This window comes from Cavia porcellus, unplaced genomic scaffold, assembly GCF_034190915.1.
Source record: "Cavia porcellus strain 051 isolate PalLab524CR breed Dunkin Hartley unplaced genomic scaffold, mCavPor4.1 scaffold_4, whole genome shotgun sequence".
NCBI classification, from domain to species: Eukaryota; Metazoa; Chordata; class Mammalia; order Rodentia; family Caviidae; genus Cavia; species Cavia porcellus.
The window spans coordinates 116224382-116238230 of NW_026947487.1; the positions used below are offsets into that span (position 1 = coordinate 116224382).

At 47.4% G+C, this 13849-nt stretch overlaps 1 protein-coding gene across 3 annotated transcripts in view; it reads right to left on the bottom strand.

The window, feature by feature from the left end:
- Positions 1-13849, bottom strand: part of Cdh13 (cadherin 13) — a 1022569-nt gene that overhangs the window by 42740 nt on the left and 965980 nt on the right. For all 3 annotated transcript variants that reach the window (XM_063247740.1, XM_013158918.3, XM_063247739.1), the window contains one exon: positions 5045-5187. In XM_063247740.1, the coding sequence (XP_063103810.1) occupies positions 5045-5187 (143 nt within the window). The remainder of the gene's footprint in view (positions 1-5044; positions 5188-13849) is intronic.

Sequence of the window (13849 nt, forward strand, 5' to 3'; positions counted from 1 at the left end):
CTCAACATCAGCCGATACGGATCTTAGGAATATCCTTTTGATTCATTCTTATAGATCCAGATCCATGGTGTTACTCTCTTTGCTTTACTGTTTATTTTAAAGAGAATAAACCCAAATAAAATAAAACAGAAAAGCCAATCAAAATAAATGGTGGCAGTAAAGCAGAGTTTCAAAACAAGGTAATAGGAATCAACACTGGTTACCATAATGCCTCTTGTTATCTTCAAAAGTGCTGCCTATACCATCAGACATAGTAAAATCAAACAAAACAGAACAGAATAAAACCAATCAAAACAAAACAATGAAAGCGATACAGGACTTCAAAGCAAGATCATGGGAAATCAACAATGGCTACCATAATATATCTTATTATTTTTGAAATAGCTGCCCATGCCATCAGATATAATAATCAAACAAAACAAAACAGAAGAAAACCAAAGCAAGCAAAACAATAAAAATGATACAGATTTTAACACTAGATAATAGGGAATTAACAATGGCTACCACCTTCAGAAGGAGATCCCCCATAGTTGCTATGTTGCATCTCATTATCCTTTAAATAGATGCTCAGACTACCAGTGCTAGGCCTGCAAAGTCAATCAAACAGTGCAAGCATTAAGTTGTTTTTTAGTTTAGTGGCTGTCATCTCAGCCTGTGTTTCTCCAAATCAGCTGGTTGCTTGTGGAGGGGTGGGTGTCTGGGCCTCGGCACTTCAGGTTTCCCAGCCTGCACACCGGCTGACTCACAGGAAGGGTTTAGCTGGTTCTTGGTTCTCTTCCTGGGCTGCATGGCTGTTTCAGGCTCACAGGAAGGGTTCGGCCTGGCTCATGACTGCCCTTCCCTTTGCTTCAATCTGTCCTTTATCCCCGTCCTTGATCATGTGAACCATAGTTATTTTACAGTCCTTGTATGCTAACTCAACTATCTGGAACCTTGTGAGTCTGATTTGTCTGTTGATTATCAGTCACATATACTTGTTTTTCTATAGGTGTGGCGGGTTTTTAAACTGTAAATTTGGAATAATTATAAACAAATGATGATGGTACTAGAAAATGTGCTCTGCTGTGAGCTTTCCCTTCTCTGTGTCAGCCACATAGCTTGAGGATTTGCTGTACTTACTCAGTCTGCGGCTAGCATGGGTCAGGGGGCTGTACAATTCATAAGGCCTGGTCAACTTCTGGCACACCCTTGTTGCTGGGCACGGCCCTCCTGGAATTGAGGGCCTGAGATCTCAGCCCTGCAAAGGCACAGAGACTCAGCTCTGCCCAGGAGCTCTGTCCAGTGCTGTCCTCACCCTCAGCCCTTAAACCTCCAGGACCCGGCAGGTGTCTAAATGAGAGAATGGCTGTGCATTGGAGGAGAGCTTGGGTCCTCTGCTTGTTTTATTTCCTGCAAGACTTTAGGAGACGTCGCCTTGGTTTTTGAAAAGTATCCATGGCTGATCAGGATAACAACCCTGTGTTTAAAGCCCATCGATTTTCCATTTTGTGGCTCCAGCTTTGCTGACCTCTGTAAGCACCTCTGATTTCTTTTCTTCCCTTCTTGTTCTCTGCCTGGGCCAACCCAACTCTCACTCAGAACCAGAAGACGGCCCAGAGGAAAACGCTGCTGGATGTGTTGTGCTCCTTGCAGTGGCTTTTTCCTTAGTATTTTATCTTACTTAGGCTTCACTTCCATGGTTCGCTGATGTCCTTATGGTAAATAAGATTTTGTTTTTCTATTTTCTGATTTTTATAAGTCACCTGGATTTTTCCCAGTTTTGCAGTGAGAATATCAACTTACTGCATCCTACCTTGAAGCTCCTACAACCTCCCCTCTATCAACATGTTTTTGTACAAATGCCTGTGTGACTCCTTATTTGGAGAAAATCAGCCTAAGAGACTTAGCTTTCCTCACGCTAAATGACAAAAGTCCTTATTCTTCCAGTCCATCAAACAAATTGAATTTCTATAAAATGAATATAAACAAATGCTCACTTTGGGTAAAGAGGAAGCATCAGTTAGTACGATTAACTCTGATCTCCTAGATAAGTGTTGGTTTCTCCTGGTTAAACGTCACACAAAGAGATACATTTTCAGCGAGTGACAGGTGGGAGTCTTTGAACAAAAGTCATTCTGATTTATGTGCTCTTTGGAGTTTATGATCTTTTGCTTTAAGTCTTTTGGGCCTTGTTCAAGATTATTATTCCTGACAATGGTTTTGTACATTAATTAACGCCAACCTGTGTTCTCCTTACATCTTTAGGAACATTTTAGTACTCTGGAAATATCTGTAACACCAGATTTTGAATTTCATTATCCAATATGAGCATTAAGAGAGGTTGTTTCTCTTGGGTCATGGGAGGATTACTGCTGGCTTGACTCCTTCCTTTCAGGAACCCCCAGTGGGATGGGATTAACATTTTGTGAGCTGTTAATATGGCTTCTGGTGGGGGGTCTGGAGGGCATGGCACTTCACCTCCTCGGTTCTCTCTCTACAATGTGATAAGTAGGAATTATCCCTCTCACTTTGTCAAGCAGGGACAGAGCCTTGGAGTGGATAAGCAGCTTTTGCAGTCACACTGCCAGACAGCTCAGGTGGGGGACACACTGGGAAACCCTGAGACCCAGTTTTCTCCGTAGAAATGCTTGACTGTAACATGTCCTTAGGTCCTGACTATGTTGTAAGTCAAATTAGACAGCAAGCAACTGTCATGGTGGAACTTTAAACCCATTTGCTGCTCCCAGACAGAGATTTTAAAGGACACTGAGGATGTAAGAAACCAAAATTAGAAAATGATGTCCTCAGAGAAACATTTTCCTTCTTTTTTTGTGGTGCTAGGACCCAATCCAGAGCTTTGTGGGTTGGGATCCAACCCATGGCTGTAACACTGAACCTCAACCTTGGTCCTGGAAAATAATATCCAATGATAGGACTTGAGAAAGTCAGTTGAACTGAGTGTTGGTTTCCTAAGTTGCAGATTATGTATTAGTTTTTCATGATATTTGCAGTCAAGATGTACACACAAAAAGAGTCGTGTAATTGATCACTGCATATGTGGAAAGGAGGCTATAATTTCTGGCAAAATTTAAGGTGTTCTGTATTTTCTGTTTTTTAAATTGATCATTACCTATATCATTTCATAAGACAATGAGAATTATAGTGTACCCAAGATTCCTTCATGGCATTCTTGGCTGAGAAATTTCTCTGTTAAGTATAGAACTTTTATGCAGTATAGAACCTGAAATCATTGATGGAGCTGATCTATAATTGACACTCTTTATGTAGCATTTGAAGCATTCTTGGCTTACTGTCATTCACTGTTGATGGTTTTAGCCATTACGTGAAGACTTTTCCTTCTGGAAGCTTCTCTGTTCCAATGGCTGCCTTCCCTTTTGCATTGTTGACTCCCTAAGCAAGATTGTGTCTCCTCTGTTCTCTCTGCTGTACTCATGGAACAGCATCTCAACATCCAACCCCAAATCAGGATGGAGACAATGCCGACACCAGCTCTAGTCTGTGTAGGGGGATAATCATTCCTGGTTTATGCACCAGACACCTTAAAGCCAGCTTTCTCTAACTCAAGTCCAGCATGGATTCTTTACTTACAATTTCTTTATTTCCACACTCTTTATTTTCAATGCCATCTACCTTCACACGTCTGCTGGCTACGGTACTGTGTCCTCTAAGTCAGATACCTGCTGTGGTCTTTTGACACATTTCCAGTCCTAGACTCTGCACCCAAACTACGTAGGTCCTTGCTTCTCTTACTGGACTTCGGCCACACCTGTCTACTGCCGCCCAGCCTCTCATGTTGTGATACTCAGACCCCTTTCTGCCATGGGAGATAGCTTTCTACAGTTCAGTTCATGCTGAAGCCAAGCGAAGATCTAACCAAGTACAACCCACTGGCAAAGCACCTAGAGCGTTTCACGGCTAATTTCCCATCTGTTCCACAGCTCTGTGAGAGTCCCCTCCAAGCCAAGCACTGGGATAAGTGCTGACATTTACTGCAAGATCCAGCTCCAGCTCAGCCTGCTGCCTCCTCAGCTTTCCACACTCATCTTTGCACAACTGCAGCCTGTTGTGCGGTCTACCATGCTGTCGGCCTTCCTGGATTCCCATCATACTGACCAACTTGCCGACTTCGCATACATTCTCTCCATTACAATGTCCTGCGTTTTGTCAATGTCCCCACTGTTCGGCTGAGATATCCCCCCTCTCTGAAATCCTTCTCCCAGCACCATGTTTGCAGGGTGGGTCAGGGGCTCTTCTGGGCTTGGCGCCATCAGAACAGGTGTGATGGGCCACTGTGGTTTCCTGTTTAGTTGACTAACTCAGGGGCTCCTTGAACACAAGGACCTGTGACTAAATAGGGAGACTAGCTCTCACACCCTAGCTCACACCTTGCTGCTGAGTGTGATTGATGATGCATACCTGTAGATATTCATCTAGGACTCAAAACCATAAACACCTTGCTTTTAGGAATGATGGAGAGAACTAAGCTTCTTGTGCATTTGCATAGCAGATATCTCAGCTCAACACATCCAAAGCCCACCGCTGGCTACTCATCTCAAAGACAAATCCCATGAGCTCTGTATTCACACTATACAGGTTGTTTCTAGAACCAACCCCAATTTTTTTCTTCAACCCACCCTGTAACTGTCCCAAGCCCCAAATGCCTAAATCACTAGATGTCTCCTAAGAGGGCTCCCCACTTCTGCCATGGTTCCCTGCAGTCTGATCTCAGAGCAGAGAATGCCCACGCTGCTTGGAACTCTGCTTGCCTCCTGCCCCAGCATGCCAACCCCAGGAGGACAGCGTTAGGTATATTTTCTCTCACATCCTCAGCATCTGAAACAGGGGCCGGCGCCTGGCTGTTGCATGATTAGCTTTTGAATGAATTGCAGGTGTTTTGTGGTTCTGAAGCATCTACTATGTCTTTCCATGGAAGCATCTTTTAATGACAAAAAAACCATAGGAACCATTCAATGGTCAGAGTCACTGATGTTCTGTTTTTGTACCTGAAATGTGTACCCTTGATTGTCTTTTCCAAAGTACTCACCACTGTCGATCGCCAGGAAGAGGGCCGTGTACACGCTGTTGTGGACAAAAGGGGACTCCCGGTCCAGCACGGCGGTGGTGTCAACAGTCCCATTGATAGGGTTAATATTCAGCCAGCCTGCTGGATCCTTGTAAACAGAATACCTGAAAAAAAAATGGATGTCAGATGGCATTTAAATTAGAGACTGGTGGTATTTACTGGGGCACAGTTGTCTATGTTGGATGCCAGACCTCTCTTAACACAAAGCCTGAACATGACTGCAGTTACAGGTGTCTTTTTAGAGAGAGATGGCTGGTGTGAAGGTCCCGGCCTGGAGGATGCTTCGAGACATCATCACCTCTAATCAAGAGTAGTCCTCGGGACTGCGTCGGGAATGCAACTGAACTGAAACAGGAGGAATGGAGTTGAGGGGCTGTCAGAGAGAGGGGTGAGCATGGTTCCAGGTGACCTGGAAGAGAGTCAGAGTCTACGATGTGACTTCATGAGGGCAGGGATATTGCTTAGCGTACACATGACACTCCATAGACACGCACTGGATCAGTGCAGATGCAGCCTGGAGGCAGATGCTGCGGCTGGAACACAACTTCTTTAGGGGAATGGAAATAAGTCTGGAGCCTTACTTAGCAAATGACAGAACTGAAGCTTTACTATAAAGAGATTGAACTCTGAGTATCAGGAAACCATAGGAAGATTTAAAAAATGTGATGCTTTTTGGGGTTGTCATGAAAGCAATACACACTTCTTGGTAGAATTTCAAACCACACTTGATCTTAGCCAAAAGGCTGAGAAGCTATCAGTTCAAACCACAGAAAGAGGCGTGAAGAAGGCAATGAACGTTTTCTCTGTCAGGGAGACACTAACTGGACGTGCCTCAGATTTCACCAAACTGTGGGAAAGTGCGCCTCTGCACTGAAGCCAGAGAGGTGCCTGTGGGGGCTTTTCTGCCGCCCTCCTCCCCCGACAGACACCTTCCTGGAGGGACACAGGCACTGACAGCTCACTGCTTTGCTAGATGCCCAAGGTTGACCATCCTTGCCCTGATGGCTGGCATTGTTCTAAGGATGTTTAAAACTCAGCTTAACCAGCAGGATTACAAATCTCCAAGTGAAGACCTTGTGGCAAATTCCCACCCTGCTCCGCAGAGTGGAGAAAATACCCATTCGGTCATTCTGGAGCTTGTGCCATCTGATTAAGGATCTTGGGTTGGGAGACTTTGGCTTCTCTGGGCTCTGTGGTGTTAAATGCAATCACCGATGTTCTTGTAAGAAGATGCAAAGACATTTGAGACACACAGGAGGGGAGAAGCCCCAGGGACCATGAAGACAGAGACTAGACTGGTCCAGCCGCAGACCAGGGCCTGCTTCAGCCAGCAGGAGCTGGGAGAGGTGGGGCAGAGCCTCCCCTTGGCCTTTGGAGACGGTATGGCTGGACTGACACCCTGCTTGACCTGGGAGACTGATTTTGGACTTCTGGTCTCCAGAGCTGTGCGAGAATACATTTTTGACAACCAAGTTTGCAGCAGTTTGTTAGGGCAGCATCACTAAATTATCTCAATGGGTATAAATCCCCGTGTACAGATGAAGAAACTGAGGCACAGATTATATAGCTGCTTAAGTCACCCAGCCAGGATGTGGGCCCTGGGGGGTCTGATCTCAGAGCCTCCATCCTGAATCCATTTAACCCATCTCACATCACCTTACTTGCTCAAGATGGGGTCAAAGATAGTTTTTGTTTGAGGTTGATGCCGAATCTTGAGGAAAAGCTGCCCTCAAGGACAGAATGAGGATGACTCTGTGTGACCAGTAGTTGCTTAAGTGGAGTCGCTGATGGTGGAGGGCAAGGAGTTGCAGTGGTCCTCACGCACAACTCCTCAGTGCCAGAGGTGACCTTGGGGGTTGCAGTGTGACTGCCACCTGGGGAGACCATGGTCAGTGGAAGGAGGGACGGTCAACCTGGTTATCAAGAGTGGGATCCAGGGATGAGGAATGTTGGGTTCTCAAAGGGAAGGGGCATCTCTGCAATGGCCACAAACCCGCTGGCATCCCAGGACAGGTGGCACTTTGCCCAAGGTTCTGGCATGACCACCAGAGACCTTCACTCCCTCCGGCATTGGCATGCAGGCTGCACAGACCCCTGGCACAGCAGCATGGTCTTGCTGACCCATAGAGAGGTCCCAGGGCTTTGTACCCATCCCTCTAGCATGGGACAGATATGAACTGCACTGTCCTGGCCCGAAAGAGGACACCAGGGTGAGACCCTGTGGCTCCCTGGAAGGTGCTTGGTCTTGTCTTTCTCATGGTGTCTTTTAAGAGTGACCATCCTCAGGATGGCCACCCGCATCTCACTGAGCATGCCACATGTCAGGCACAGGCCCTGGGTCCAGACTCTTTTCTGGCAGTCCTCACTCTGAGCCTGTGGGGTCAGTGATACTTGTGGTTCCCTTTTACTGATGAGGACACTGAGCAGGACATCATGGTGCCAGGTCAGAGGCTCCCTGGGGCCAGTGGCCAGTGTGTCCTCTCTTCCCAAGGTGTGTCTTCTCTTCTCTTCTTGCCATGCCTGGGGTGCCTTGTAGATGCCCAGCCTGGCAAAGCCCTGTGGCTTGGTGTCTGCAGTTGCCACAGTGCAGGGACAGATGGAGAGAGCACGGAGCCCCCTTGGGGGGACCCCACCCCCTTGCCATCTCAATTATCACCCCAATAATTTTTTAAGAAGAGACACACAGCTCCTGAGAAGCCTCTGCGGTAAGAACACCAGCCTCTGTTTTGACAGTAATTTACGCTTCCACTTGGCAAGCCCCTGCTATCTTTCAAGATCCCACTCACACGTCTCTTCTCTGTCACCCCGTGTGACTTCCCAGGTAGAATGAATCACCCTCCTTTAGGTCCTCACAGGGCGCGCGCATAAATTCACATGTCGGCTAGAGCACAATATGAGCCGTATGGACCTGCCAGCTTCGCTGAACTCTAAAGTCCTCGGTGTCAGGATGAAGTCAGTGTTGGCTAAAATAAGCCAGGAACACTTACTTCGCCTGGCTCGGGCTGCACTGTACGTTCACTATCACACTGGTTTTCACGGCTCGCAACAACCCGACGAAGTGGGCAGCATCCTTGTTTTAAAGGTGACGTAATCAGAAATCAGAGAGGTGTGGCCCCTGGCCAAAAGCAGCCCAGCTCAGGGCTGGAGCCAGAGCTCAGCCCAGATGTGGGGACCACATTGACTAGCATGCTGGGTGTGTCTCGTGCTGGGGCCGGGTGAGTGGATGGCCCAGGGAAAGCTTGATGCACATTTTTCTCTTTTGGTGGAAAAAATCCTGGAAAGGGCAAATGCAGAAGGGCAAATATCAGGTAACAGGTGCACAGTGGAACCAGGTGTGATTTGTGGTGGTTCAACAGATTCGAAATGACAAATAATTTAAAGGGACCGTAGTTCATGCCCAGGTTGGTATGAAAGCAGGACCCCCGATTTCTCATGCTGCTATCTATTTATTTATCTTACGATGCTACGATTTGCGGTATAATTAATACATTGGCTTGTTCTCTCAGATAAAGAGTCGTTATGTCCAGATCAGTCCTGAGGCCAGGATGTGGACACTGCACTCTGACAGTACCACCCTGACAACTTAGGCCTGCATGCGTCACACAGCTCACTATTTTTCTTCCTTAAAAAATAACCAGGTGCCCACAGCTCTGCTATTTGAGTGGCCTACAACTGCTGAAGTTTGCTTCTCTGTTTTTTTTAATTTGCGGCCACTTCTTGTGGACACTTAGCAGAGGTGTCCTTGACCACAGGTGCTCGAAGCCCACCTGGCTGCTCAGATGCACACACCAAAGCACAAGCACAGAGGCCTTTCCAGGGCCGGGTGGCCCCAGCCCCATGCTGGTTTGCACTGACATCGGTCTGAGCTGGGGGCTGGGGGACTCTGAGTAGCAGGTGTGTCCTCCCTGACGTGGAGGGCACCACAGCCAGCCTCCTCTTCTGCTGCCTGGCCTTTGAGTACTTTTGTCAAATCAGCCTTTTGACCAACTGGCTGGGCACACTATGTAAATTTCTGACATTTTCAAAGCTGCCTTTTAAATCAGCCTTTCAGTATAAAAATACCAATGTGTAAGATGTTTTCCGTGCTTTTAGGCCTGCAAATGCATATGACTTATTAAACTGGAATTTCTGGGCAATTTATCTAGAATGTGAACTTGGCTTGTTACAGGAGAGAAAAAAAATCAAATTAAAAGCTGAGTTCATTTCAGTCTGGAACACAGATTCACATAGCTGCTCAAGAGTCTGGCCGGGACTCGACCTCGCCCGGCTGCTTGTGTCATGGGTGGAGGTGGGGCAGACTGATGGGCAAGACAGTGTGAATCACTTTCCTCCTTGCTGGGACACAGTGCCCGGCACCTGTAATGTATGGAGTCCATGTCCTGCAGGCTCCAAGGCAGGGTGCCATGGCAGAGGAAAAGAGGCTAATATCATGGAGGCCAGAAGGAGAGGGGAAGGGAGCAGGGAAGGGAGAGGCAGAGGGACAGAGAGAAGGAGGAGCCTGGGAGGCAGATAAACCCTTCTAGGTCATGTCCCAGTGATTCAGCTTCCCAGACTTCACCCCTTAATAGCAAGTCAGCTATAGTGCCCGTTTTTCAGTCACCTTCTGGAACCTTCTGAAATCACCACCTGGAAGGTGATTTTTCAATTACTTTCTGGAACATTCTGGAGTCACCTTCTGGAACCACAGCACATGAGGCTGTGGGGGGGCATCTAGCTATAAACCATAACAAAGATTCCCACTGATGCGGGGGGTGGGAGCAGGCTCTGCAGCAGCACAGCACAGCCAAGCAGGTACACAGCTGCCAGCTGAGAGACCAGGGTCAGGTTTGACCTGGGGGAGCATCCTGGAGCCAAGGCTGCTGGTCTGGGGGCCTCTGGGGCCTGGAATTGGAGAAAGGAGGAAGACAGCAAAGGCTTGGCAGGTCCCTTCTGCAGGCTTCCTGGGGTTGCTTTCTGTGAGGGAGGCAATTTTTGTGCAGCAGAGGTGGCAATATCACGTGAGTTAGCAGAGCCTTCTTTTATTGTAGACTTAAAAATGGTCCAGAGTTATATATCTATATATCTATATTTATATCTATATCTGTATCTATCTATATCTACCTCTATTTCTATATCTATTTATGTATGGTACCTAGAGTCCCTTCCACTGCTACACAGGTGTGATCAAAGTACATGATGAATATTTAAATTAAAATTTATTACAGTAAAAGATGCATTGCCATGAATCCTCCTCAAGATATATCCCCTCCCTTCAAACACACTTATCCATCAATATTGCCACTTTTCTCCTTTTTAAGTACATGTTTGCAGTACATGCTGTGTACATTCACTCGGGGAGTGGGTACATGTACTTAACATATCCTGACTCTTTATTCCGCTTCTCTCCCCACCCACCTCCTTCTGTTTCTAGATCCCATTTCCCTGTTATTATTATTATTGTTTCATTGTGCAATTGATATAGATGGCAAATCAGATTATTAAAAAAATCATACCTTTCAATACATTGTATTAGAGCATATCCTTTAGAAAAAAAAGGGGATCTTACTCATCTCAGTCCCAAAACTAAATTCAAGACAAATTTAAGAGAAAAAAACAAAAGTGTTAGAAGAAAAAATAGAAGAAGGAAGAACAGGTGTAACAAAAAAGAGTATTACCCAGGATACAGAAAGGATTTGTATAAGCAAAGGATATGAACAGATAATTCACAGCGATGGATAAATAGAAGGTGGCCCCCAAATGACTAAAGAGGCGTGCAACCGAGGATGTACTAACACAATTTCAAATCAACACTGTACCCGTGTACCATTCTTTAACCCATCAGATGAGCAGAAGCCCAAAGTTTGAAGTGCAGTCTTGCAGAGAAGCACTGTTAGTTTCTTATCGCTGCTGTTACAAATGACTGCAAACTCAGCCACCCACACAGCGGAAATTCCCTGTCTTCCCGTTGCAGAGGTCGGAGGTTGGATCCAGTCTCACTGGGCTGCGATCAGCGTGTGGGCTGCCCTGAGCTTGCCCCTGCCTGTTCTACAGGCGGCCCACCTTCCTCACGCAGGTCCCTAACTCCACGGTCACAACCAGCTCCGGTGCTCCTGCTCAAGCTACCACGGCCGGCAAAGGCTCTCTGATTTTAAGCACTCATGACTATGTTTCCCCAGACAGTCTAGGGCAATATTTCTACCCCAGGGCACTAAACCTTAACCACATCTTCCTTTTTGTGTGTTTGCTTTTGCAGACAGACGATCTTGGGATGCTTCCCAGGCTGCCTCAAGCTCATGATCTTCCCGCCTCAGCCTCCCTTCCAGGTGGCTGGAATTACAGGTGTGCACCGTACAGGTGGCAGCACCACACTGCACCTGGCTCAAGCACACTTTCCAAGTCCGTTTCTGCCATGTGACAAACATATTCATAGATTCCAGGGATTAGGATGTGGATACGTTTGGAGCCTGTTACTCTGCTGACTGCAAGCAGTTTCACCCGTTGCGGTTGGTGACACAAATTGGTCAGTGTCAATGGACAGAAGAGGTAATCTTTATCAAGATCATAAATACATTTAACCCTAACCCAGTGATGTCAAAGCCGGGGCTCTACCCAACAGACAAAACTGCTTATATATGAAATGGCACATATGCAAGATTAGTTAAGGTACTATTTGTTATAGTAAAAGACTGGAAATGACCCAACTGTGGTTTCCAATTAGGGCATTGGTTGAATATGTCAACCTACATCCTTACCACAGACAGCAGCTATAAGAAAAATGAGGACCAGACACCAAAGCAATAAGCATAAAAAGCAAGGAGCAAAACAATAGGCCTGGCATTTAAGAAAGGGCTTTCATGAATAAACTTGGAAGTCATAGCAGTTGATTAGTAAAACCGGTTGCCAGGGGAGAGGGGTGGGAATCACGTGGGAGCAAGCGCTCGGGTACAGCCTGGTGCGCTGTTTTGAGTGTGTGCAGTGTGTAAACAGAGTTGACCACCCAAAAGCAATGGAATTACAGGACCAAGGACCGAGACCAAGGGGAGCCACTAGGATTGGGTTATTCACGCTGAGGAACACGGGGAATAGTCATCCCACTAGGAGATAGGGGTACACAAGACTCAGCCAGCGGTGAGGTAACCATACTGCACACCCCCAAGGGACGACGCGAAAATGCTGCAGTGCTCGTGAAGGTGCCTTGTATCAGAAACTGTGCCCCGTGGCAGGTGTGAGTCGGAAGTCACTCTGGGGGGCATTTTAGCTTTGTGGGTTAAAGATGGCTTTGCCTTTTGACCTTCGGGCACTTTGGAGTATGGGTGAATGCATAGAGAGGGGTCTGGGTAGCTGTTCACTGAACTGTATGGACAAAACACAGATTGCCCCGCAGAGAGGATGTGAGTTGGGGCTGGTGCCAAAGGCAGCCGGTCCAAGATGCCTGCAGCTTTTTCTTTACACTGCTTCTGGGGAGACACAGGAGGACAACAAACCAACTAGAGCCATCTGAGAGTTCCTGGCTGAGGTCAGGTACTGTGGGGAGCGCTGGTGTTTGGATGACACTCAGGAGACCTAAGTGGAACTATAGCTGGTCCTTATGGAGAGGCCACAGGCCAGGCCAGGCTGGGAGAAGCTTGGGAAAGGGAACCAGGAAGGGAGCACAGGGAGCAGTGCCACGTTCCCACTGACGGGATAGTCCACCTGCTCCGCCAAGGGCAGGGAAAAGACAGTAGGGGGGTACTTAACTCTTCGCTTGATTGCAGCCCCCTGGCCCCCATGGTAGATGGTGCATCTGCTGGGGTAGTTAGAATCAGTGCTCTATTTAAAACACAGCCAGAAAGGTACAGAATCCCCAACTGAACAAAAAGCGCCATCTTAAAGGTGCTCATGTAGCCATGACTCCGAGGACAGGAAACTTCTGGTTTAAAGTCTTCTGAGATAAGTCCAGATGAGGCCAAAGGGCTAGCGGATTGCAGAATTCTAGGTTAGTTAGCAGGCACAGCCCAGGAAGGTGCAGGGCCATGGAGAGATGAGGGCCTAGAGTTCGCTCTCTCATCCAGGAAACCTGGGCCAAAGAAGGCAGCATCAGTCAGTAACCAGAGGACCGGCTTCCTGGGGGTAGACCAGCCGATCTTCCTGGGAGCATCCTAGGAAGGATGTTTTTAGGGCTGGAAAGGTGAGGCTATGGCTTGTCTGGCTTAGTTTGGGGCTCTGATTTTATATGGTCCAATAACAGTTGGGAAGTGGAGAGGGGCTCTTGATACATTCAGTCTACTAGGGCCTTTGGGGTGCCTCTGGTCATCCTGTTGTCACCCTGCATTTTGCTGACTAGGTTACGATTCTGGCCATCATCTGGTCATGGCAGCTGCCATGGACTATGGCTGGGCTCCTCGAAGACATTCCCACCCCTACCATGGCCAGGGCCATGAAGCCCCTCCCCAAGAGGACCAGCAACTCCACACAAAGTCTGTGGTCCAAAGCTGCTGCTGTTGTGTCCATTTCCTTCCCTCTGTAGTAGGAAGTGAACAATAATCTGTGAAGGGCAGACAGCCCTTCTTCAACCTGCATGACCTTCCTGCTGCAAACCCCTCAGCAACTTCTCATTAGGAAGAGAACAAATCCAAACTCCTTAAGGGCATAGAAGGCCCATCTGGCCCTGCTAGTTCTCTGTGTGCCCTTCCTGCCTCTCCCCTCACCCTTCTCAAACTGCACACATGCATTCTACTTCCTCTTGCTCCTTGAAAATACCAAACTGATTATAGTCTCAAGATTTTTCCCTTTCCTTCGTAAAATGCA